The 25,744-nt window shown below is 41.1% G+C and overlaps 1 protein-coding gene across 2 annotated transcripts in view; it reads left to right on the forward strand.

Annotated features, from left to right (window-relative positions):
- The window catches only part of rnf152 (ring finger protein 152), an 82,835-nt gene extending 58,128 nt beyond the window's left edge, over positions 1-24,707 (forward strand). For both annotated transcript variants that reach the window (XM_049565413.1, XM_049565414.1), the window contains exon 2: positions 20,160-24,707. In XM_049565413.1, the coding sequence (XP_049421370.1) occupies positions 20,350-20,994 (645 nt within the window). In that variant the 5' untranslated portion in view covers positions 20,160-20,349 and the 3' untranslated portion in view covers positions 20,995-24,707. The remainder of the gene's footprint in view (positions 1-20,159) is intronic.
- The last annotated feature ends 1,037 nt before the right edge of the window (positions 24,708-25,744 follow it).

Genomic DNA, 25,744 nt, shown 5'->3' on the forward strand with positions numbered 1-25,744 from the left:
TTGTCATAAACCTTTGGTAATGTAAACCTATGTGACGCTAGGGGCTCCACAAAAAACTCCATATGTGAATGTGTGATAGTTGTGGTATCATAGCAGCCTGTCACAGGTTACAGCGTGATGATTAGAGGAGAAATGGCAGAGCATAAAGGTCCAGGTGGAAAAAACACAACTCAGTCATTTAGGATTTTGCTAAAAGAAGGAAATTACTTACTTACTTACTTAATTATTAACTTTGAGTTTTGAGATCTGCATTCTGCACAATAAATGCTCTAAAAAATACATTATATCTTTGCTTTTGTTGTTGTTGTTTTTTTTTTTTTAATCAATTTAGCTTTGCTAAGGGACTACAAAACCCATTCAGAAACACTTCTATTATAACTTTTACACTTAAATTTATACCGCGATATATACCGTTACCGTGAAGGGATTCGATTTATACAGTGATATAAATTTTAGGTCATACCGCCCAGCCCTAGATCCTGCTAAATGCTAACTAGCCTAGCTTAGCAGAGTGGTAGTAACTGTTCTGTAACTCTAGTGGAATTAATGTTATGTTGTGGTTAATTTAAATGTATTAAATATAAATTATTTGATTTAACTAGCTTATTGGGTCAAATAGACAAGAAAGATGTTAGTAGATACTTCCTTTTCCCTGCCCCCCTTAGATTGTCAAAATAGAGAGCACAGTGTTAACGATTAATAGTCGGCCTAAAAAGGTACAAAGTAAGGTTTTAAAACTTAGCTAAACTGTACAACAGATATGTAATTAGCCTTCAAACTTCAAACTGTTTCTCTCAACCACACTGTTCCAGTCTGCATTTGTATGGCAGTTTATTGCAGTGATTAATGCTTTGCACCACAGTTGGATGATATTCCACACAGTTCTGTAGTAAAACACACACATGCAAATTACTCAATAATTAAGACTTCAAATAAAATCAAGTTGTCAGAAAGCGTTAGAAAGACACTAAAATAGGCAGTTTATTAAAAAAAACTTCCTTGAGGGAGGCTTATCCTCCGTTTCCTCTGGCTTGTTACTGATTCTCTTCGCCTGACAACTTAGTTTTCCTCCTGGAAACACAGACGTGTGTGTGGGTGAGAGATTGCTTTGTGGAGTAGCTGATGTCGCCCGCCTCATTTGTTTGGGTTTGCCCATAATTAACGTGTCAAAGCGCCAGAGAAAGACATTGAGGTGTTAAGGGTGACAAGGTGACATGACACAGTTTGAGGGCAACTCTAAAAATGTGCGGCGCCGTCACCTTGTCAATTTTACCACCTCTGGTCTTTTTCCCCAAGTACCTCGGAGCGAGGGTTTGACAAAACAGCAGAGATATGACAACGTCTGTCTCCTAGCAACATGCTAGATCTCCTGTCTGTGGTTCAAATTGACTGAGAGACTCTTGAAAGCGTTAGCTTGCAGCGTCGCCATGAGTGCGATAGATAGTAGAGGTGCAGGTTGAACGGAAGACAGTATGTGTGATGAATCTCTAATCTGGTTGTTTTTCAACATCCAGTGAAAGTGTTTTTTATTTCTCTTTCCTCCGAACATTTACCTGCTGAGCTTCTTCAAAACTCAAGCTGGGTCTTTGTCTCTGCGTAGTACAATACCTGAACACACATTCAAGCACATGTACACAAACATTCGTGCACGCCCACACACACGCACTCCTGCTGTGCTGCTCGCTGATGTGGGAATGATCTCATACTCAGTCGGAGGAGCAGGGTCGGGGTGCGTTTGTGCCTGCTGCGTCGCCTTGTGCCGGATAGACTCAAGCAGCTGCAAAAAGATGCACAATATTAAAACCTGTCTTCTCAGGTAACCACCTCGCCAGGAATGATTCTTATTTACCGCCTCCTATCAGACTTAAAAAGCACAAACCCAGACACCCAGGCAGACAAGCCTTGGAGAAAACACATTTCACTGCACACGCTCTTTTCCATAAAAGTCTGTGATTTTCAAACGTCTCTTTAGAGCCTCTGGAGAATCGTAGCCCTGAGGCCTGTCCTTAGCAGTGAATTTTATCACCGTCTCTGTGGTGAACTCTTTTATTTAATAAGTGAATCGAAGTGTTTCATTCCACAGTGGGATGTTCTCCATTTGAAGAAATGAGACCTGCTCTTACAAAATGACTTCTGGCATGAGAGGAAAAAGCACATTATGGCTTGCGGTTAAAGTTATGAGTCATCTAAAGACCACTTTCACTTATAAAATGTTTTCAAAGGGAGTTGCTTTTGTTTTTGTTGAAATTGGTTGAACTTTTAAGGATTTTTATTGTCAAAGCGGATATAGAGTGCTGACAGCGCCATTGTCCCGCAGTTATTAATAGTTTTTAAATAATCCTCATTTACATAGTTTCCATAAGCAGCCTTGTAGCTTAATTAAAAGCGTCAGTGTTGTTTGAAGTTTGGGCAGAGCTGCTGTGCTCGCCTTTATCTCAGGTCTCCAGGATCTTTACTTGAATCTGTAGATGGAGATCAGGCCTCCGGCTGCTGAAATCACAGCGTTCACCTCTTTTCATCTGCTTTGAAAATTGCACAATTTCTCAGTGTTGAAGATGCCTTTCATCAAAGAGCGGAGAGGGACTGTGATTTGTTTTGCTGATGAGAGTTTTTGGACTCTGTGTGACCTCGCTGAGGATTGATAGGATAGTGTGTAAAAGCACCAGTAGCAGTTGCTCACATGCGTACAGGTGTGTGATCTCACAAAAACAAACACATAATCACTCATGCATGTCAGTCTCTAAACAATAGAGATAGTGCAACTTTAAAGATGGAAAATACATTAAAAATATAGTTTCTGTACATTTAGACACATTTTCAAGTTAAGATTGTTGCAGGGCTTTTGTCATGTTTTCTGCATGGCTGAAAACTTTTATGCATAAATTGGCCCAAATGTTGCATAGTAACATGGATTTTGCTTGAAAAGGTCAAAATTTTATATTTCATAACTCCCAGACTTGGCAAATAAAAATCTAAAATGCATTTCTCCCTCTATTAATTCCTCTTCCTCCTCCAGTTTTTGCAACAGTGCCAAAAACAACTCAGAGCTGATGTTACTGTGATTTCAATTTTCACTGGATTGTTTTTTTAATTACAAATGTGACAGAATTGCATAAAATTGACGACACATTCTCTGACATTTATTACTTGCTATGTTTTTTTGTGACGAGCTGCACAGAAAATACCTCAACATGATACTGTTGGCAACTGACCATCTCAATGAAAAATTTTTAACAGCAATTTAACAGGAATTGTTTATATTGAGATTTATTTGAGGTAGTGATAAATAGATTTCCTGAAGGCTTGATATCAAATTCAGTCAGTGTAATCAACTTCGATGAACACTGACAAGTAGATTACATAAAGCAGTGCTGCTTTTACTTGAATGTGGGCAGATGTATGGTGCAATGCACTGACATATTTAAATTATTATTATATAAGTGTCTGACAACATCATGGAAAAGCTCAGTGACAGACCTTTCAGTTCAGAATAAGTTAGTTAGTTAAACCAGAAAAAGCCCTTAAATCGCTTTTGTCAAATCCACCAGACTCCATTTAAATTAGTCGTAATTTTAATGTCGTAAAACACACTTTTTTCAAAGGTGACAAAAGCAAAATAAAACTCAAAAAAAGCTGTCTTGGTTTGTCTTTCCACTGTTTGAACAAAGACTCTGGTTTGGTTGAAATAAACCCATACTCCACTAAATTAGATGTGTAAATCTGCTCGCTCTGTACATGCTAAAATTACCATTGATTTAAATGGAGTCTGGTGGGGTTGGTGGACAACCAGTGGTGATTTAGGGGCTGTGTCTGGTTAAACTAAAAAGGTCTCTCTCTTTAGGGCGTCTTTTCATAATGCTGTCAGACACTTAAAATAATCATCTGAGCCTGTCAGTGGCAAAAACAAACACTTTAAGTGGATGTAAATTGACGGTGCTCAATTGACAGGGATCGCATTACTTTTAGTTGCTGCCGGCTGCAGCCCCCTTACTCAACACTGGACCAGTTTCAAAAAATTTTATTTCCATTAGTTACTTTGACAAAAAAACATGAGAAGATAGTGTCCAAGTTGAAAAATACTGATGTTTTCCTTTTAACACAGTCTAAATTAGGCTAAGGATCAGTTCATTCAGATAAAATATGACCAAACACTAGGTAAAGCTAACCCTGCATTCAGTGTCAACGTATCAGTACAAATTTGGTCAGTGCTTCTGTTAAGTTATCCAGTTTTATACCCTCAGTCTCTCTTTTGGTAAAGGTCTGTATGATGTCTGTGTTTGAGAACACTCTGACCAGAGAGGTAATTCAATCAGCTCTGCCTGTCCTCTCTATTTTCTCAGGTGAATTTGTTGCTGTTAACTGTGGAAAAAGTCTTCTGTTGTCAAATATTGGCTTTCAAGAATGAAACCAAATACCTTGAGAGATGTACTGGACGAACACTGTTGTCCTCCTCCAGTTGGGCGGCGTCCCAGTGGTGCAGGAGTTGGTGTCACGCTCAGACAGATCTGTGGGGCCGCGCTCATCCAGCAGCCCTGCCAGCTCTGACGCTCGCTGGCTCCTCAAGCTGGAAATTGCCATAATGTGTCCTGCAGTGGTCGGCTGCACAGGCCTCTATCAGGGGCTCCATCTGTGCTGAGCCCGCACACACACAATGCAGCACACGTCATCCTCAAACACAGCAATACACAAAAAAAGCATTCAGTTTTATGGACATATGTGATAGCTGAGCATCTCATGCCTAAACTGTGAACATTAATCTGCTACTATAACAGCCTCCACTTCAGATGTTGGATTCAGGTGCTGCAGGGATTTGATCCCATTCAGCCACCAGAGCTTTAGTGAGGTTCAACACTGATGTTGGGAGATAAGGTCTGGCTCACTGTCGGTGTTGCTGCTCACCCCAGAGATGTTGAATGGAGTTGAGGTCAGGGCTTTGTGCAGGATAGTCAACTTCTTCCACACTAAACTGGGAAAAAAAACCAAACATTTCTTTATGGAGTTGGCTTTGTGCACAGGGAACATTGTGATGTTGAAACAGGAGATAACACATAATAGGAACCTGAAAAAGATGTTCCCTGGCTCTGTATGCCCTTAATAGGACAGGTGTTAGGTTAGGAGACTTTAATCATGAGTCTGAAAGTAATGAAGTTGTACTGGCCTCAGGTTTTTGTCTAAATATAGTTGCTCTTTTTGTTAAGAGGACAGTTCAATTAATTACAGCCTAAGAAATTTTTTAAAAAAAAAACTATGAGTAGAATGAATGAATTGAAAAAATAACAACTAACCAAGCAAATAATTGAAAAAGATTGCCAAGTTAGGGTTAGAAAAGAGGTCTAGGGCCAGGAACGTGGTCAAAGGTAAGGTAAGGAAGGACAGCTGCAATAACTGACTACTCCCAGTGCCAAACGGGTTAATATTAGGGAAAAAGACATGGACAGAAGGTCTGAAACCTCCACACGCCCTCTTACTCAATAATTTTAATGTCAACGTTTAATGTATTTATAGCTCTCTGTCTGACATGTCATATGTATTGATATGCAATATAAACCACAGCATTTTTAGGGAACAAGAGTGAAAAGAAAGCGGCATGAGCACAAGAGGGTTAATGTGCGTCAACAGAATATTTAACTGGGAAACATAGGACCTAGGAAACTAAAGATCCTGGGAACACAGGACCCCGGAAACATAGGACTTGGGAACTTAGGGTCTTGGAAACATACAGTAGGACCATGGGAATATCGGACCTTGGGAACATAGGACCCTGGGAACTTAAGACCTTGGGGACATAGGACTGTGCAAACATAGGGCAGTGGGAACATAGGACCTTGGGAACAAAAGATCCTGGGAACATAGGAGCTTGGGAACTTAGGACCCAGGAAACATAGGACCCAGGGAACATAGGAGCTTGGGAACTTAGGACCCAGGGAACATTGATACACTTGCAGTCCTAGTCATCGAAGCTTGCTAACTCTCAGTTAGCCAGCTAGTTAACTCAGTCACTGACTTAATATGTTCACACAGTTCTTCAAAAGAAACATTTGTTTCTGAACCATAACTCATTTGTGTAGCTTTTTGGCAATCGCTAACACATCAACTAAACCAAAGTATGTTTGCATTTGTGGTCCTGAAATATGTGGCTCCAGAGGTATCTAGAAGTCCTACAGTAGAATGACTAATAACTGCAAGTAGATGAACCACTGTAGCTGATGAGCTAACACTAGCCAGGTAGTAACATGCGAGCGGTCATCATGCTAGCTTGCTAACTTTCAGTTGATGATAATCTTACAGCACTTTACTCATGCAGACTTTTTACCTGTCATCTCTTTTTTGGAGAAGTGAGTACGTTTACATGGACAGTTTAATTCCTTTTTCATTCGGAATGAAAATTCATTCCTATTAAAAGTGATCTTGTAAACACCTAATTCGGAATGAAAATGGCCAGTCCGATTGAAAATTCAATCCGATGTAAGGGGCTGGAATATTCCGTTTCTAATTCCGAATGAAAGAATTTCTTGCACTTGTATACACTCATTCCTCTCTGAGTTCATTCCGGTCTTTCTGCGCATGCTCGTTTCCTTGCCTTTCTGGCACAATGACGTATATAGCGCGCATAGCAACGGGCTGAGATAGAGCAGTCGGACTCGTTGCACTCACCGGTTTCCATACGCCAAAGCATGGTCTTCTGTCTCCCTCCTTCGACCTTCTACCTCCCTTTTCTTCCTCAACAGACAAAGCATTAGCAGAACAAGGTTGTTGTCGTACTGCTGCTTCAAGAATATAAGCAAAACATGCCCGAAAAAGGCACTAAGAACAGCGGCATCAAGCATCTTGTTATCCGGAGCGAGGACTACAGTGTTTTCTTCCAGTAAACGTAAACACTTAACATCTGCCCCGCCCCCTATCTAATCAGAAACCTTCCCTGCCCCAAACCTTGCGTACCCGAATACAGGCAATTAAACTGATCTCCCGTGTAAACCCTCATTCGGAATGAATATTCCCCATGTAAACTACCTGGAAAGACTTTAATTCCGATTGATTTCATTCAGATTTATTTCATTCTGAATGAGAAGCCATCATGTAACTGCACCCAGTGTCGCAGGTTAGTGGACGGTGCAACACATTTAATAAGCTATGCTAGCCTTCTCCATTTTGGACTCTACAGCTTGTAATGACATTTTTTGCATGTCAAAAACGACTATAGATTTGTGTGGAGATATCTATTTTTGCAATAACTCCATTCAGATTAACTGAAACTGGTTTTAGCACTTCTATAATTTTTCTTCATTTCTTTAGACCTTAACACACGACTATATGCCAAATCTCTTTCTTTTCTTTAAACTTTATTCTAACCTTAATCCTAAAGCCAAGATGTTAGATAGTCATCCTCAGACAGCTATTCTGAAGAGGTGGGGATAAGCACAGTAGCTTATTTTAACACATATCCACACCATACACTGCAACCTTAGTCAAGGACAGACTGTTCTCTGTCCTTCTCGCCTGTGCAGTTAACATGAAATGTATATGAAAAATGGGCTGCATCTGATGAGTTTTGGATTAACACACAGGGAAGGACTGTAGAGCATAAAAAGCAGCTGCTGTTGCCCTTTAGCCTCTCTAGCTCCTGCATGACTACTTAAATGTACTCTGGAAGAAATGTTGACTCCTGTCCAAAATGTTTGGCTGAGGAAATCGGCACACCAACTATATGCAAATGCTTGCTCAGCACACTGCCCACGGTCAAGATTCAGACAAGAACAAATTTCATTTGGCATGTTTTTTGAGTTATAATATTTGTGTTACTGCAAAAATCCCATGGCTGAAACATGTCGAGATTAATTGACCAATCTGTTACCACCTCGGCTTTTATTCACTGATGACAAACAAGGATATTGAGATTAATTTCATACTTTAGCATGCATAAGTGACAAGCAATTAGCATAAAATCAACATGCAACACCTGCATCACAGCACATTGCATTTATCTGTCATTTTGAAATGAGTGAATGTTGATTTGTGCATAATGGAAAGTGCCACAAATGGCATGGACAGACTCCAAATGGAGCTGTTGAGTTTCATTGTTTCTGGCTAGTGCTAGGAAATGTGTTTGCTCCTGCCAGTTTCTCTGCTGTTTTAATAGTTATCTGAGGAAGGAGAGATAGCGTTAGAAAATGTTTGGGAATTAAGGATTGTACATTGGAGAAGAGCTGAGCAATGGCTTTATTGACTTAGGATATCTGTTAAAATCTCATGAAGAAACGTGTGAATATGGGCATCAGTCCAGGCATGATTTTTACTGCTGCCACAGACTTTTCAGTCCTTTTTAATTTGTTGGTGTGTGTTTGGTTACAGATATCTCAAAAGCTTGCCAACAGATTTCAATGAAATTTAGTTGAATGTGCGGTCATGGGCCAAGGACCAGTTGGTGTCACTCCAACGATTTTTTTTTAAAAGGATTTATTATTACGACCAAATAGGGGCTGCATCCAAATGTCCAATATCTGGCTTGCCAAGTCTGCGAGGGCACTGGGATGCAGGGAGATAAAATGTGCATTGAAAATGGAATTAAAAACTCAGTAATTACCATGGATATAACCCACGCTGAGACCTGTAATCCTGTAATCCATCTCTTTTTCAGAATTCCTATTGGCAATTTGAGTGCAATATCAAATCTCACACGATACAAAATAATGTCCTCTGTAAGTCATCCATACTGATGTGATTTATGGATATTATTATTAACAAAATTACTACTTGAAAGAGGGAAAATAAACAAATGCACTTGGCTGTCAACAATGACATGTACGTAGACTTATAATATCAGAGGATATTGGCTTTTCTCAGATCTGTTCGTATCATTTTTTTGTTCTTTGCAGACATACAAAATAGAACACAGTGTAGTAAATTGCAGCAATAAATGTTTTACATGGAACTGACAGTTACTCAAGTTTTCAATTCAGTTCAGTTCAATTCAATTCAAGTGTGCACATTTTTTAAATTTGGATTTTCTTTTTGCAGATATTGTCATTTAAAAGACATGCCTCTCCAGTGAAAGCATGTCATATTTACTGTTACTGCCATTTATGATTATAGTAGGAAGATAATTTGAAATAAAAACTTATCTCACGTGCTAGGTTTTTGTGTTAAAAGGTCAAGGTCACTGTAATCTTAAAGACTCATTTATACTCCCTTTACTGACGAAAATAGATTTTCTATCGGTTCCACCATTTTCTAAATGCCTTTGTTGTCTCCTACGGATGTATCTTACTTGAACTACGCTAAACTGCCCCTGTGATCTATGATGGTACTGCCCCCTTTCTTTTCGTATCTGTAAGATTTCAGAAAACGTGCATAGGTATGGATGAATGAACGCAGAATACAGACAGAAGGCTCCATCCGTGTCTGTATACATGTCTAACGTTGAGCATAAATGAGCCCGAAGTCTTTCTCAGTCTTGTGCACATGATATCTCCTTAAAGCCTTAAGGGAATTTCCATAAATTTGGCACAGACGTCCACTTGGACTCAAGTATGAAATGACGAGACTGTAGTCATCAAAGGTCAAGGGTTGGACCTTAACTCAAGAATTCATATCGTAATTAAGCCAAAATTTAACAGAGATATATAATAGGATAAAATGATGCATTGATATACTATGTATCGATATATATATATATATATATATATATTATATCCAAAAGCAAAAGGTCAGCTTCACTGTGACATCATAATATTTTGCAAAAACATCTTTCTGGCCATTACTGAACGCCACGTCTCAGGAACAGAAGGGAAGACATTTGGTCAGATACTGAAATGGTGGCTCTAATCTTGGGTGTCCATCTTGACACTGTGCTGATTGTATAGATCTTCTGTGCTGCTGTGGGGAAGATGTGTATGAAGCATCCAAGTGTCAGAATATGTAGTGTCTTTGCAGCACCATCCATATTTAAAGCACTGTCAACTGTCATGGCTACAAATGAGTCTGGACAGACATTGGTGTAAAGTGTAACTGCAGCTTGACTGGTTTGTGGAGGCATACAATCCTGAGGTGGTAATTAGTAACTCTGTATTAGTTGTTGTGTTATATTATTTATTGTGTGAGTGGCTGTTTAAATGTAAAATATCTGTAAAAGAACATCTCCAGGTTGTGGAGCTGATGGCTAAAAAAGCCTGCACGTGTCAGGTAACAAACTGCTTTTCACCTGTTCAATGTGAACACATGACCTATAATAAACCAGCATGCACATGCATTATATGAACAGTGACATCACACTGTGCATCATCATTTCACTGGTATAAACCACCTCAGGGTTTGCAGATTACCAAGTTTTTCCTCCATGCTGCTCACAGCCCACACCCCCCCTGCTGCTTCCAGGTAGTTTATTATATTGAGCTGGGTGGAGCTGTGTGTGTGTGAGAGTAGTGTGTATATAAGTGTGTGTTTGTATATGTGTGTACTTCTGGCTGGGGCGGTTATTTTTAACTTCTGTCTGCTAGGACGAGTGCACTTTCTCCTCGGCTGATTGGGTGTGGAGGCCCTGAGGGAGTGTGTGTGTGTGTGTGTGTGTGTGTGTTTCTGTTCAGTCTTCTGTGTATGTTTTCTGTTTGGTTACTCCCAGTGGACCACAGGCATGTCGGGGTGGTGGAGGCCGCCGCTCGGTCACTCTGCATCATTATGAAGTCACACGTCCTTCCCTGCTCCCCTGATGACGCCACAAAAACACTCAGAATTATTAAAGAGTCACGCTTTTACAAAAATAGACCAGATAGAGAGGCTCAATCAAATCCTAAACTTTCCTTTAAATGGTTTCTACTGATTTGTGTTCTAGTTGAGAATCTCACCTGACACTTTTGTTTAAAGCTGCTCCAAGACCATTTTAGGGGGCTATTGGTTGGATTTCTATGTAGGTGTGATAGAAAATGGGTCACAAACTGAGCATTCGCCAGAAAGCCAGGTTGCCCTGGTTACAGCTCAGTTGAACCGATAAATCATATTGTTAAGCTGAAGCTCCTCAAGCTCCTCAAGAGCAGACGTGCTATTTCCTTCAGATTTAGTGAAAAACTGACACTGGATGGCCGTGCTTTCACTGTTACCTCAGATGATCTCTTCCATCCAAGTGACAACTGTGTCATCACCAGGGCTGTGGAGAGTTGACAGTGAGAGCAGCAATGAAATGAAAACTGTTGATAAAATCCTCAATATGACAGCTTAATAATACAGAGTTTGCAATACATTCTGCTGAATAGAGCTGCAACAGGTCATTAACTGATGATTTGATGAGTTGAAAATTAATGAGCACCTATTTCCACAATCAATTAAGTTATTTTTTGAAGGAAAAAGCCAAAAAAATCAATGTCAAAAGTGAATATTTGCTTGTTTTCTTAGTATTCTGTGATATTAAACTAGCAAAAGTTTTTGTCTCTCACTTTTGGTTTGGACAAAACATGCAATTTGCATATGTAATCTTCACTATTTTCTGACATTTCTTTGACCAAACGACTTATTATTTGAGAAAATGATCAAAAGATTCCGTACATCTGTGTGTATGTCCCATTATCGTGAACCCGATATCTCAAGAATGTCTTGGGGGAATTTCTTCAATTTTAGCATAAAAGTCCACTTGGACTCAACAATGAACTGATTGGTGGTCAAAGGTCAAGGTCATTGTGACCTTGCTTCTGTGTTATTTCGTTAAGGTGATATCTCAGGAAGGCTTTGAGGAAATTAACTAACATCCACTTGAACTCGGAAATTAACTGATTAGAATTTGGTGGTCACAGGTCGTTGTCAGTGTGACCTGAGAAAACATTCTTTTTGCCATAACTCGGGAATTTATTCACTAATTATGACAAAAGTTCACTTTCAATAGGATATTATGTAATGATGAAATGGTGACTTAAAAGGTCAATTGTCACCTTTGCTGTGACCACCTTTAATGTTCTGCAGAAATACTTTTCTGGCCATTACTTAACTTCTCTGTAACAGAAGAAGAGATCTGGTCAGATACTGAATTGGTGACACTAATCCTGGGTGTCCTCCTTGAAACTGTGCTGATTGTATAGATCCTCTGTGCTGGCAGGGGGAAGATATGTGTGAAGCATCCATGTTTTCACAGACATGGATGTAAACTGTAGATGCAACTTGATTCGTGGAGGCATTCAGGCAGTAATTCTAGTTTTTCTTTTTCTTTTTTTGTAATCATTGATTTGAGGAATTTAGGGCTGGGTATCAGTACTCAATACCATTAGGTATCGACTAGGGATGCGCCGAAATGAAAATTTGTAGCCGAAGCCGAATAATATTAAACGCTTGGCCGAATACCGAGTACCGAATACCAAATACCGTTGTTTAGTTTTTCATTAGTTTTTGCAGATGAACCCCCTCCAGATTAGTGTTGTCACGGTACCAAAATTGGATCCCACTGTACTATAATGAAAATATCATGGTTCTGAGTAGTATCACGATACCACAGCGAAAATGAGGCAGATGTGCCTTTTGTCATTTATGAAAAGATAAATGACTTTTCTATTATAGGCTACATCAATGGTATTTCAATGGAATAAATTACTTATTGACTTATTCATACTTCAAAAACAGCATCAATGAGTGATTAACATGGGGGGGGGGGGGTCAAAATAAAATAAATAAATAAAACAAGAATCAACCAGCCACCCTCTTCCCCTGACAAGTAAAGAAAAGTCCCTAAAGTGCGGTGAGGTTTGTGGGCCGTGAACGGCTCGTTTCTCCTCTGACACGTCACATATCTGTGTTCGGCTGGCTCGGCTGTTCAGGTACTTCTGGGCAGTCCACACGCCAAGAAGAGGATATTATTGGAGCTGACTTTTCCGTCGCCGGGTAAGCCGATGGCCGCCGTATTTGACAGGAATACATTACTGTCTGTGTCTGTGACCCCCGTTCAACCCACAGTCGGTGGGATTCGCCTTTCGTTGCTGCTGCTGGTTGAAATCTGTAGGCTGCTCGCACAGCGTGCTGAATGATTTAAGCCTATTTTGCTCGCTCAGAACTATTTTTAGTCGCAAATGTGAGTGCATTGAGGGACGGATCGCCACACTGCCGACATTTTACTCTGCGCGTCACGGCACACTGTTTGATTGCGTTATCAAAACACGCCGCTATTATTCGGCCTTGCTTTTAACTTATTCCACCGAATACCGAATGTGTGTTTTTTTGCAATATTCGGCCGAATATATTCGGTTACCGAATATTCGGTGCATCCCTAGTATCAACCAAAACAACCCAGAAACAAATAGTGTCAAAATGTCTTCAGTCAGCTGACACCTGCATTTGATCTTTTTTTTGTGCTGGGGGTCTGATTCCGACTCCGCAACAGATCAGAAAACTCTCTGTTGCTGTCTCTCCACTCCAGGAGAATGGTCAGTTCAACCTCTGCCCGCTTAGCACGAGCTAACACAGCAGCAGTGGCTAACATCCAACACTGAGCTGTTAAATGGTCCCAACATACTCACACCAACACTGTAACGTTTCGTTATTTGTCATTAAACCTGCTAATAACCATTAGCCTTGTCACTGTGTGTGAAGTAGCAGACTCTCACAACTGTCTCTGGTGCAGAGCTCACACTCTCGCAGCAGCAACTACACCCATTCGGTCTGTGATGGGGTTTATTTGAATTGGCAGTTCAGAGTGCTGAATTGCCACCAAAATGTTCAAAATTATGGCTATGCTACACGTCACAATGTTGGCATTATAGGTATTGAAAGAAGTTCTGGTTTGGTAACTGCTGCTCATTTTGTGTAAAAACAATAATTAGGTTTTTTTTTTAAATTTAAATTATATTTAAACAAAATTAACTTGTCGGAAATGCTGCCTCTTGTGATTTTGTTTATGTATTTATTGTGCAGCTTTATTCTAGTCCTTGACATGCAGAAAATATGTGAAAAGGTAGTTGCGGAAAGGAAAGGTTGAATGCGGGGAAAAGGGAAAGAAACTACCCGATGAAAAGTATGAAGAATTGATGTAAAGCAGAGGAGGAAAAGCTTTTCAGTCAGAAGGGAAGAGGGAAAAGGGAAGGCAAGAGAGAGAGTGACTGGGTGTATGGGAATATTGAGCCACAAAGCATTTATGTCAGATCAAAGCTAATCCTTATCTTTGGGAAAAGGATTCAGTAATACCCTGGGCTGTCTCGCCCCCTCAAGGGCAGCTCTCTCATTCTGCTTCCCTCTCCTGTGTGCTCGTATTCCTCTTTTCACTTCTCCATAAAACTGCCAGGATTTCTCTGCACTTTTTTATTTCCTCGACTTTGACTCGGTGACGGTGTGGAGAAACTAGGTCAGCAGGGGAGTGCAGAGTGAGGAGGCAGGAGAGGCTGGGAGGGTCTGGACTCCGGACCCTGGCTGCAGAGGGAGAGGGCAAAGAAAGGAGATGTACATGAGACTGAAGCGGATGATGCTAACAACCAGATAGTCTGTCAAACCCTACAGACAGGTCAACCTAATGAGGATTCACTTGACTTCTCACTGTACTGAAGCATTGTAGGGTGTGAGAATATCTGGTTTTCTTCACTGAGGAATCTGTTTCCAACATGTTTGAACAGCAGTCCCATAAAACTCTTTGCATTCTTAGGTCACTTGTAGTAGTATTACTGCTAACTGGACACAGCATTTTACCTTGATGAGGCTTCTTGTTTTGGTTTAGAATAAGCTTCCAGTTTAATTTTGGAAGAATCTGTATTTGTTAAGCTATGCCCAAAACATTCAGGTACCTGCTTAGCTAAACAATGAGACAAAGCTTCTTGAATGCTGATCTTTTAAGTTTAGCATTGTAGTTCTTTAAGGTTATGCCACCCACTGTCCACTTTCATGTACTGCTAAAACTCATGGGATGTTAGTCATCTTACTATATAATGACGAAAACTCTGTCTGTGGGTGTGTCTGTCTGTGTCTCTGTTCCACATTTTTCTCCTGACTGACTTGGTCAATCCATGTGAAATTTGGCACAGTTATATAGCAGCTGATTGAAATTGCAAACTTTGAATGGGCATATCTCATGCCCCGTATGTCGTAGAGACATGAAACTTTGCACAGAGATGCCTCTCCTCATGAGGAACAAATTTGCCTCAAGAACATAGATTCTGGTGATACAGATTTTCTGCCATTTTGAATTTTTTGAAAAACACTTAAAATCGATCTCTTCCTAGGAAGTTTGACCGATCTGCATGAAACTCGGTGAACATAACCTAGGGACCAATATCTAAAGTTTAACTCTAATTGGCAACTGGGTGGCGCTATAACAACAGAAAAATGCTTAAAAATGGCTAAAATGCGACCAATGCTGTGGCTCCCCCTGTGGCCCAATGTTGTTGTTTTTTTCTAATGTTTGGTATGACTAAGTCATGGTATGGTATGCTGTACATAACCACGGAAACTGTCAGTGTGTCATTCTATCAGTCAGTCATTCTATCTGTCCCACATTTTTTCCACTCACTGACGTGGTCAATCTATGTGAAACTGCACATAGGCATTGAGGATTGGCATAGGTAGAAGGTGACAAAGCTACCAATGAGTATGGACTAGTGTTAATGTTAATCACTTCCTTCAGGACTTCTTGGGATTGATGCAGCCTAAAATGGCTGCTACATGGCAGCTTTTCTAAAATACTGTGATGCACAATGTTTTTAGGTGGGGTGAAAATTGAAATGAAGTGAAATTTGCAAAAATAGTTTGATTTTTTTGTGTATAATTCGTTAAAAAATCAAAGGCATTTTGTTCCAGTGTGAATAGAAACTCACTGTTTTGACTTTGTGAGTTACACTACATTAACGTTCCCATTAACCTCGCCTTCATTCTTCCAGCATGTGCAATAGATCTAGATGCAACAGTTTTTGTTGTGGTAATTTGCCTGTTGTCAACACGTTTCAGCCATTCTTCTGGGTCTGTTTTGCTGTAAAAAAGTTTGTTGGTCGATAACTCTCATTTGTGTGGACCACAATGTTGGATGCAGTGTAACAGCTTACCCTTGCTTTTGTGCAGAATGTCAGGGACTTTCCTTGTGCGGTCTTCAGCAGTAATTTTTGTTAGCAAATGTAAGTGGTTTGTGTTGCACGTCTGTATCTTCATGACCAAAAACGAGGAAGTGAGTTCAGTGATGTCATGTGGGGGAGTGCTGTGATTGGTCAGATTGGCATAAAAGCTGATGTGGTTGAACAAAATTGCGATGTTGCACAGAATTCAAGGGGATTGGTTGAATTTGCTCTTTTACTTGCAATTTCAACATCACAACATCCTGGAGGGGCTGATTAATGTGATCATGTAATATTGAGGAGATGTATGTAACGAAAGATCCAACTCTCAACAGAAAAACTATTTTTGCTCATTGTGTTCCTTTTTAAGATAATTGAAACCCTACCAGACTTAGAGTCTGCTACAGTCATCTGTTTTCTGTCTCGATACAGATACTAACTCAGGAATACCAATTACAGACTCAATACTAATGCTGTCTTTTCTTCCAAAATTCGAAATCTCTCTACCAAACTTCTTGGAACTCATTGGGATCATTTTTACATAAATCTAAGTTCTAAAACTGGCCTGGCAGCTCATCCTGACTTGGTGGATGTTTTAACTGATAGCAGAAACAGTGAATCCAAACTTACCAAACTGTATTTTTATGATTGATCACACCTGACAGAACTAGACCCACTGAAGAAGGTATCTGGTATCCAGAGGGTCAGATAGGTGCATCCTTAGAGCTAAACCTAAATACAAATAATGGTGGCTTCGAAATAGTTTAGACGCCTACTAAGGATGTATTTTGGTCAGGATAACTTGGAGAAAACCCCAGGGCAGACCCCTTACACACTGGAGGGATTTTACATTACACGGCCTGGCAGTGCCTGAGGATCTGCAGGGAGAGCTGAAGGACACGTCTACAGACAAGGGCATCTTGGCTACCTTGTTTAGTCTACTGCAATAACGCCCTGGCCCTAGATATTGATGGATAAATCAATGAAAAACTCTCAAAAGGATTCAGGTTTTGATAAGCCGATTCTATGTGGGATTTCAGTTCCAAAAAAATGCTATCAAATCCTTGTCTTGTTGCAGTTATTTACCACCGTCCAAGGTCGAATGTGATCATTCTGTCTTGTCCAAATGAACCAAACTAAAGGACTCCAGACTGAATAAATGGCTCCAAGCATGCCTGGTGTGAGTACACTCTTATCTGTCATTGCCACGTCTGTGTCCCCACAGGGCGCCATGACAAGTTTAATTGCCTGAGATCTTGTTTTTGATAAAGGACTGAGATGTACGGTGTTGCGGGGCAATCAGTGGTCACCTTTTTCTGTTTCTAGCACCACTTTTCTCTCCATCTCTCGCCCTCCATCTGTCTCACTCTTCACTCTTGCTGTCTACCCACAGTCGTGCCCGGAGGGACACCGGCTCTGTTGAGATGGCAGCAAAGAGAAAGAGAGAAAAATCTAGTCATCTTCCCTCCTCAGCAGTTTTCACACTTGACAATTTGGACAAAAAATAAAAGGAAAAGTCGGCAGGGCCTGTTTGGTATTCATTGTTTCCTTGGTGCTATTTTGACAGGGTTTAATCATCTGTAAAAGAAAACTATCACGGCTTCCGCATGGATTAACACGGTAGACATGATTATGCAAGAGGAGGAGGAGGAGGAGGAAGAAATTGTTTGTGGAGTCTGTGGCCTGAAGGAGACAGTTAAAAGAATTAGCCATACTTAACACAGATACTGAGGCCAAGGGTCTCATGAACTCGCCCTTACTGAAGCCAGCAGCCAGCTGATATGTACAATGTCTGCTGTACATGATATCAAGTCTGCCGTTTGTGATGCATTGTTTGACAGCTGCACCCCCTCAGTCAGGTCTGTACCTTAACTCCGTGCTGTGAGTTCAGTAGTCTGTAAAAATGTTCAGCATCATTTACAAGTGTTAAACAACTGCAGTGCTTGCTCTTTAAATACAAACCATGCATTCTGCTCATTGTTGGCTTGATATTTTCAAATGCTGGGAGGAAGCTTTTTAGCAGCTGTTTTGAACTGAAGTATGTCTGTCCATCCATCCCATTCTCGTGACTGCAATATTTCAAAAAACCCTTGATGGGATTTCTTCAAATTTGGCACAAGTCTCCACACAGACTATTTAGTTGATTAGAATTTGGTGGTTAAAGGTCAAGGTCACTGTGATCTTGCGTCCATCTCACTTTGGAAAAGAGATATCTCAGGAACACCTTGAGGAAATTTCCACAAATTTGGCACAAACATCCACTTGGACTCAGCAATGAGGTGATAACAGTTTAGTAGGTAATTGTCAAAGGTCGAGGTCACTGTGACTTCACAAAACATGTTTTTGACCAGAACTCAAGAATTCATGCATGCTAAATATGACAAAAAAATTCACAAAAAATGTCTAAAAGGATCTAACAATATAGTGATGACATTTTATATCCAAAAGGTCATCACAATGTTCTGAATAAACACTTTTCTGGCAATTATTCAGCATCATAACTCAGCAACAGTAGAGGTTACATTTGGCAACTCTAATCTTGGAACTGCTGGTTGTATAGCTCTTCCTTGGGAAGATGTGTGTGGAGCACCCTTGGTTTTACAGACATGGATGTAAACTAACTGCACCTTGACTGGTGCTTAGGCATACAACTGTGAGGCGGTTATTCTAGTTTTGTATGATGCGTTTAATTATTCTATTTGTTGCATTTGGCACCACAGCTACCTGAAGGGAATGAGCTGTCCTTCCTCTCTGTCTCCACACTGTCGCTCTCTCTGTGTTTGCTGTCCTCATCCTCCTCTTTGTCATCATTTTCCACCTGATTAACTAGCTGACCTGCTATCTTGAGTTATTAAACGATACTATGCACCCCGTCCCTCTCCCTTGTTGTGGATGTATGCGTACGTCACTTCACTGCTTTTTGGTCAAAAAAGGCTTTTGATAGAAAAACACACAGAAATTCAAACCTGTTTCGAAACTTCAATGACAGATGAATGTTTAGGAGTTGGTGTGCAAATACGATTGTAATATATATTTTTAAAACCCCAACTATTTTGAGTGAAAAATACTTGGACTGCTTTTAGTTTGAGCAAGCATTTTTCTTTGGAGAGTGTTTCTGTACTTGTTTTTTTTTTTTTTTTTTGGCTGTCAGAGTTTGAGTTTTACACCGTCAGAGTGAGGACAGTTTTTGGGGGGTTGGTTTATAAGGATAAAACAGGAAATGTGGCTCTGGGTTGGTGGATTAAGGTTATGCATATAGAGTAGTGGTGAGGATTATGATTGTAGGGTTGGAAAGAAATAATGTAGATAAGTGCAGAGAGCAAACACACTGTGATGATTTTTGTGATGTTTCATGGGGCCTATACTGATACCCATAATATGGAACCAGTGAAAGTGATACATTAACTGATATTTAGTTCCAGAAGTCAGTTGCAGTAAATAAAAAAGTTTTGACTCAAAAGTGCGCTATGCATGTTAGTCCTGACTAATACGCCCGCATAATGTATGTGTGTGTTGGTGGGACGTTCAGTGTGACAGTGATGTTCATGTAATATAGTAAACAAGCCAAGTTAGCCCTCCAAGCTAATGCGTGCTACAGTAAAGACGGATTGGGTAACATTTTTTGCCGACAGAAGCCAGAGACTGTAAAGTATTAGGTCAATGTGAGCTGTAAATTCACCACTTCGTAGCACAAGACAGAAGATAACATTGTCTCAGAGCACAACAGGGCAAGTCTCTCTTCTTCTAGGCAACTGCCTACATCTTGTTCAGGCTCACCTTGGGCCTGGGTCTGGGACCGTAGCTGAAATTGATGGGCTTAGCAGCTAAATCTGGGGACCGATACATCCCCAAAAGTGCATTGCACGTTGACCAAAAAAAAAAAAAAAACTAAAAATGACGACTGAACGACTGAATGTACGACTTGAAGAATCTCAGTTGACTGAGGGGTCTCTCACTGATGATTTTAATCTTCGACTTAGAAGTCCTAAACTTAAGCCCTAACAATAACACCATCTACTTCTTGTTGAAGTAAGAAAACCGAATTTCCACAGGCAGTTTTTGTTGCCTTTTCTAGCATATTTAAGTACCAAAAGTACTTGCTTTTTCTTTCATAGTTGCTGTCCTCAGTGTCTCATCACTGGTTTCTCTTCTCTTCTGTTGCAGATGGATGACCGTGTTGCCACCAAAGAGCTGTGACATCACTGTGAAGTCGTGGATGGTGGTGGACGTTGTGCTTTCTTAACTTGGATTTGTGCGACCTTTCTACCAGACCTGTTTGGCTTACCTCGTCCAAAAGCAATAGCTGTTATCTGCCAGTGAATATAATAAGGGACTACCGGCCCATCTTAACGAAATGGAGACTCTTTCCCAAGATTCCATTCTGGAGTGCCAGATCTGCTTCAACTACTACAGCCCTCGCCGGCGGCCCAAACTCCTGGACTGCCGACACACGTGCTGCTCAGTGTGTTTGACCCAGATGCGCAGCAGCCAAAAGGAGATTCGTTGTCCATGGTGCCGTGGTGTCACCAAGCTCCCGCCGGGCCTGTCTGTCTCCCAGCTCCCGGACGATCCGGACATCATCACTGTCATCGCCATCCCTCACGCCTCTGAGCACACGCCTGTCTTCATCCGCCTCCCCAGCAACGGCTGCTACATGCTGCCACTGCCTGTTGCCAAGGAGCGGGCGCTGGGCCTGCCGGGGGAGCTGGGATGTCGTTTCCTGCCGGGCAGCCAGCAGAAGGGGGTGACAGTGGTGACCGTGCCCGAGCAGCAGCCTCTGGGCCTGGCTATGGGTCTGGAGGGTGTGGGTGTTGGGCTGGAGGGAGGGGAGGGCGAGAGAAGAGTTACTGGCCCAGTGGGAGGAGGAGGAAAGGGCTCTACATGGTCCGGTGTGTGCACGGTGATCCTGGTGGCTTGCGTGCTGCTCTTCCTCCTGGGCATCGTGCTGCACAACATGTCCTGCATCTCCAAACGCTTCACTGTCATCTCCTGCGGCTGAGGGTGGGGGGAGGCTGCTCGGACTGCTGCGGACCCCCCCTGGATTCCCCCACCAGTTCTGCCTCTCCTCAGGGCGGGACTCTGCTGAGGAGAGGGGACTAAACTCACATCATGGGCATCCAAGGAAACTACAGAGCAATGTAGGGAGAAACAGGTGAAGAAGAGGAGGGCAGGGAGGAGATCCACAAACTGTCTGCCATTGTGTCCCTTTTTTTATTTGGGAGATTGAAATTAAAATGGAAATATAGATACAAACCTTTAATTTCCTCTTGCTGGCCCTTAAAATCCCGTCCTTTCCTGTCCTTCCATTTTCTCTGAAAGACCACTTTGGGAGTTACTCCAGAAATGTTTTTGGCCAGCTGATTTGTTTTTGGCCAGCTGATATGCTTTTGGCGAGGGGCCGATCTGACACTCACTCTTACTCAGAGCCGTTGGGTTGCCCGTTTGTCTGTGGTTTGTAGAAGTACATCAGTTATCATAGTGTTGTTTAGCTGAGTGTAGGTTCCAAGTGCGGTGTCTCCAGCTGGTGCTGCAGTACAAAGAGTTAGGACTTGGCTGCTCTCCGTTCTCTGATGCTGCAGGAATTAATTGTGCAGGATCCACGTCTGGCCCCATCTGAATCATCTGGGAAACTCAAAATCAAGACAGCTTTTCTTTTTTTCCCTTTCATACAACCTGTTCCTGCTCAGAACAAACTGTTGCTGTGATGGCTCAATGTAGTTAGTAAAGGGATTGTTGTCAACAAAGGACAAAACATAGATTTTATTCTTAATTCATGCCATCTTGTTACAAGCCCAAACCAAATACATGGGTAGTAGAGAGTTGCTCTATTCAGTCTTCAGTTTCAGTTAGTGCTGAAATGGTCAGGCATGGAGAGATTGGTTGGTTAATAAATTACTGTTTCACATTTTTCAAGCAAAAAAAAAGACAAAGATTTATTGTATTCAGCTTGTTTTGAAGGATTTTTTCTGTTTATATCATTGTAAATTCTATAGCATTGGGTTCTTGGGACTATTTGCCAGCTAAATTCGATGGTAGCTTTTTCAGAAAAAAAAATCCTTTACAAAAAGAATGATTAAAGAAATAATTGATTAATTGGTAAATAAAATAATCACTAGTTGCCATCCTATATTGAAAATGGTGGGAAAATGTTGTACAGCCCTCTTTTAGGATGCTTGTTGCCAAAAATATGCAGGCTATGCGATAAACAAAGAAATTGCTCAAAATACTATGAATAGAACTTTTTTTTTCTTTTTAAAGACATTGATTCATATTTGGGGAAAGAAGTTTATTTGAATTCTGTCTTAAAGTAAGCTATAAAAAGATCAATACCAATCTCATGTCTTTGTGTTATGTGCAGCTCCAGGGCCAGGATGCAGTTAGCCTAGCCAAGTGTAAGATGGAAACAGGGACAGACAGCTAGCCTGGCGTTCTCCTATGTTTAAAATCTTACACTTAATTTGAACCTCTAAATCAAAACAGTTACAGTAACATGTTAAATCTTGTTTGTTTAATTTGTACAAAGGTCAATTGAACTTAAGTTCATTTACCCCCTAGCTGAGGTTCATTTGGACAGGTATGAACACAGCAATCACGCTTGGGTGCGCGCCAAAACAACCAGACCAAGACCTTCTTGAAGAGGTGGTCTTGGTCCTGTCACAACTGAACTCTAGTGCGGTTCGTTTGTGGTGAGAATGTGTTCCAACCTCGATCCGAACCAACTGCACACACATAACGCTTTGTTTGGGTTAAACAGCATGAGCATGTTACAGTCCTGGAGGATTATTAATGTGCGTCTCCTCCTGTGCTGCCTTAATATGCACATTCAGCACATCCAATGCATCAAAATATTGTTTTCTAGTTGGGGCCGTGCCTCATTTTCAAACTGTATGGTTTGACTAAAATGAACAATGACAGCAATACAGTCCACGATGACCAGCGCTAAAATCAACCTGCGTAGTTGTCCCTCCATTGTGACATTAGAAAGTGTTGCATTATTTTGCAAGTGTAATCTTCTTCAACGCTTACTTTACTTCCTGTATTTTTCCCGCACAGAAATTCTGACCAATCAAGAGCAGCTTTCTCACACAAGGCAGATATGGTCTGCTTGTAAATGCTGCCGTGAGAACACAAACCAACTCTAGAAAATTATGCAACTTTGTGATTAAATTAGTCCCTGATTCGGACCAAAGCAAGCGAACTCTAGGTGTAACAGCACCCTAATATTTTTGTACAGTTTAAACAAACAGGATAAAACATGTTCCAGTAATTTTTGAGCTTTTAGCGGTGCTTGTGTGTTTTTGAACATTGAAGAGAGCTAGGCTAGCTGTTTCCCTGCAGTTTTATGGGGAGCTACATGCTACGTGAGTTAGGGCCTGTGTCCACATAGCATTTTTCCTCAGCAGAAAATTGTTGGCAGGGTACTGGGGAGTGCTTCATCCCAGCGCCTCATAAATTCCTGCTCCCAGTGCTTTTTTAAAATGACACACTGTGTATGGGTATGTTTCTGTGACAACAATCTTGACACCAATGTTAGCTCGGTAGCTAACACAGCGCTACATTAACAGAGGCTCGACCACACAGTTAAAAACAAGCCTACAAAGGGAACTGGAAAGCACAACACTCACCAGCAACATCCAGTGTCCGCAGGCCAGTCCATTCCCAAAATAATGAGCCTTTTTGTCTTTGTTGTGACTATAGACCTCAGCATAGCTAAAGAAGTGGCAACTCAGAGCACAGGGGCGGTTGCATAAAAAAGAGGACAACTGAAAAAAGACGGCAGTGCTGAGAAAAAAAAAAACGCTCTTTGGACACAGGCCCTTAGTTAGCCTACAGGATGTAACCACAGTTTAAAGGGAAATTTCGGTTTATTTCAACCCGTCTCCTATCATTCTAAATTTGTTCCAAGTCACTAGTGACATAGAAATAATAGTTAGCATGTTAGCCGTTAGCCTAGATACAGCTGTAGCGTCAGACCTGTTAAAACGTAATTGACCGGGCATCCTTTCAAGTGCAAAGTTAGTCCACTAAACAAGCTTCTTCTCCACAAAGACCGCCTCATATCGTTAGGATAAATGTCAGAGAACATATAGAAAACGATATGTAAACGTATTGTCTTACCTTACCGGTGTGCTGCCATGTTTGTTGATTACCATTTAGCTGAGGCTGCAACCGGTCCCATTCCTTGCAACAGAGGTATTCCTCTTCTGTGGGCATTGGGGTACAGCATTCACAGGTAACGTTACACCACCAAGCTCCAGAGCTAAAGCCTTCCAGCAGCCATTCCTCCTCTGTCGTCCTCCACCTGTTGTGCCTCTCTCTCTCCTCCATTCTTCAGTTTCACGAAGCTCTTCGTCAGTGTATTCTGGCTCAAATAAATAAGGGCGGCCATCGCCTCTCAATGTAGAAAGCCTATATACTAACATTCCACATTTAGGTGGTCTTCAGAGTTGTTGTCTTACCTTACCGTGTGTTTACAGTTTACCTCTGCTTCCCAAAGCGCGGCCGAAATCTCACGAGAACACGCCGCAGCAGCTGCAAGGCAGAACCGGACAGTAGCCTGAAAAGTTCATTCATTTATTTTATGAAAAATTTATAGAATAATGGCTGACTTTTTGGCAGACTTCGACTTTGTGGAGGAGGAATTTTGGAATTTTGCAGAGTTTTATGGCCACCCTTATTTATTTGAGCCAGAATACACTGACGAAGAGCTTCGTGAAATTGAAGAGCGGAGGAAGAGAGAGAGAGAGAGAGAGAGAGAGAGAGAGAGAGAGAGAGAGAGGCGCAACAGGTAGAGGACGACAGAGGAGGAATGGCTGCTGGAAGGCACTTGAAACAAATTTAGGACAATAGGAGATGGGTTGAAATAAACCGAAATTTCCCTTTAAACATTTTTGTATATTGTTTATATAAATATATTGTATTTTGTATATTTTGTTATTTTTAAGGATTTTTTTTAAAGAGATAAAATGTTTCAGTAATTCTTGAGCTTCAGAAGTAAATGTACTTTTGCAGGGCTAGCGGTTTCCCTGTGCTTCCAGGCCTTATGCTAAAATAATCAAAGCTAACTGCCTCCTGCCTCTGCTGTACATGAGAGTGGTATTGATCTCATCTAACTCTTGGCAAGAGAGCCCATAAGCCTATAGTTAGTTTTTTTTTACGTAATGGACTATTGGACATTCAAGGCAACATTTTTGTTTTAAGTTTTTCTTTACAATGCATCCATTTGTGTGTTTTCCCATGGATGCTCAGTGTGTCACCATTTGTTTACTGCTCATCTACGTTTCACCTTCACCTGCAGACCACTATCGTCCTCCAAAGACGGACTCTCCAGCTTTGATCAGGCCTTCACCAGCAGCCCACACACCATCGACTCCCTTCATCTTAATACGTTCCTTAACTTAGAAAACTGGTGGACATGGGCTCAACAGTGCGATGGTGTGTGTTTGTGTGTGTGTGTAATGGGTCAGTAACGGGTCAGGAGTGGGCGGGCGCTGCAGGGTTCTAGTTAATGACGGCTGTATCGATTTATCTGCTTTTGAATATCTCTCGCATCCGCAGAGATGGATGCTTCTCTTTTTTTCACTTTTATATGTTGAGGCGAGCAATTTGTCTGTTTACTGTATCGTTAAAGCAATGGAGTGTACAGTGCACACAAACAGGGTGAACTCTTTTGTACAGCAGCCTCGTCATGTACAGAATGATTGTAATTTGTCTTTTTTCTGAAACCTTTTTTTGTTGATATGTTTTAC

This window comes from Epinephelus fuscoguttatus, linkage group LG21 (assembly GCF_011397635.1).
Source record: "Epinephelus fuscoguttatus linkage group LG21, E.fuscoguttatus.final_Chr_v1".
Taxonomy (NCBI): Eukaryota; Metazoa; Chordata; class Actinopteri; order Perciformes; family Serranidae; genus Epinephelus; species Epinephelus fuscoguttatus.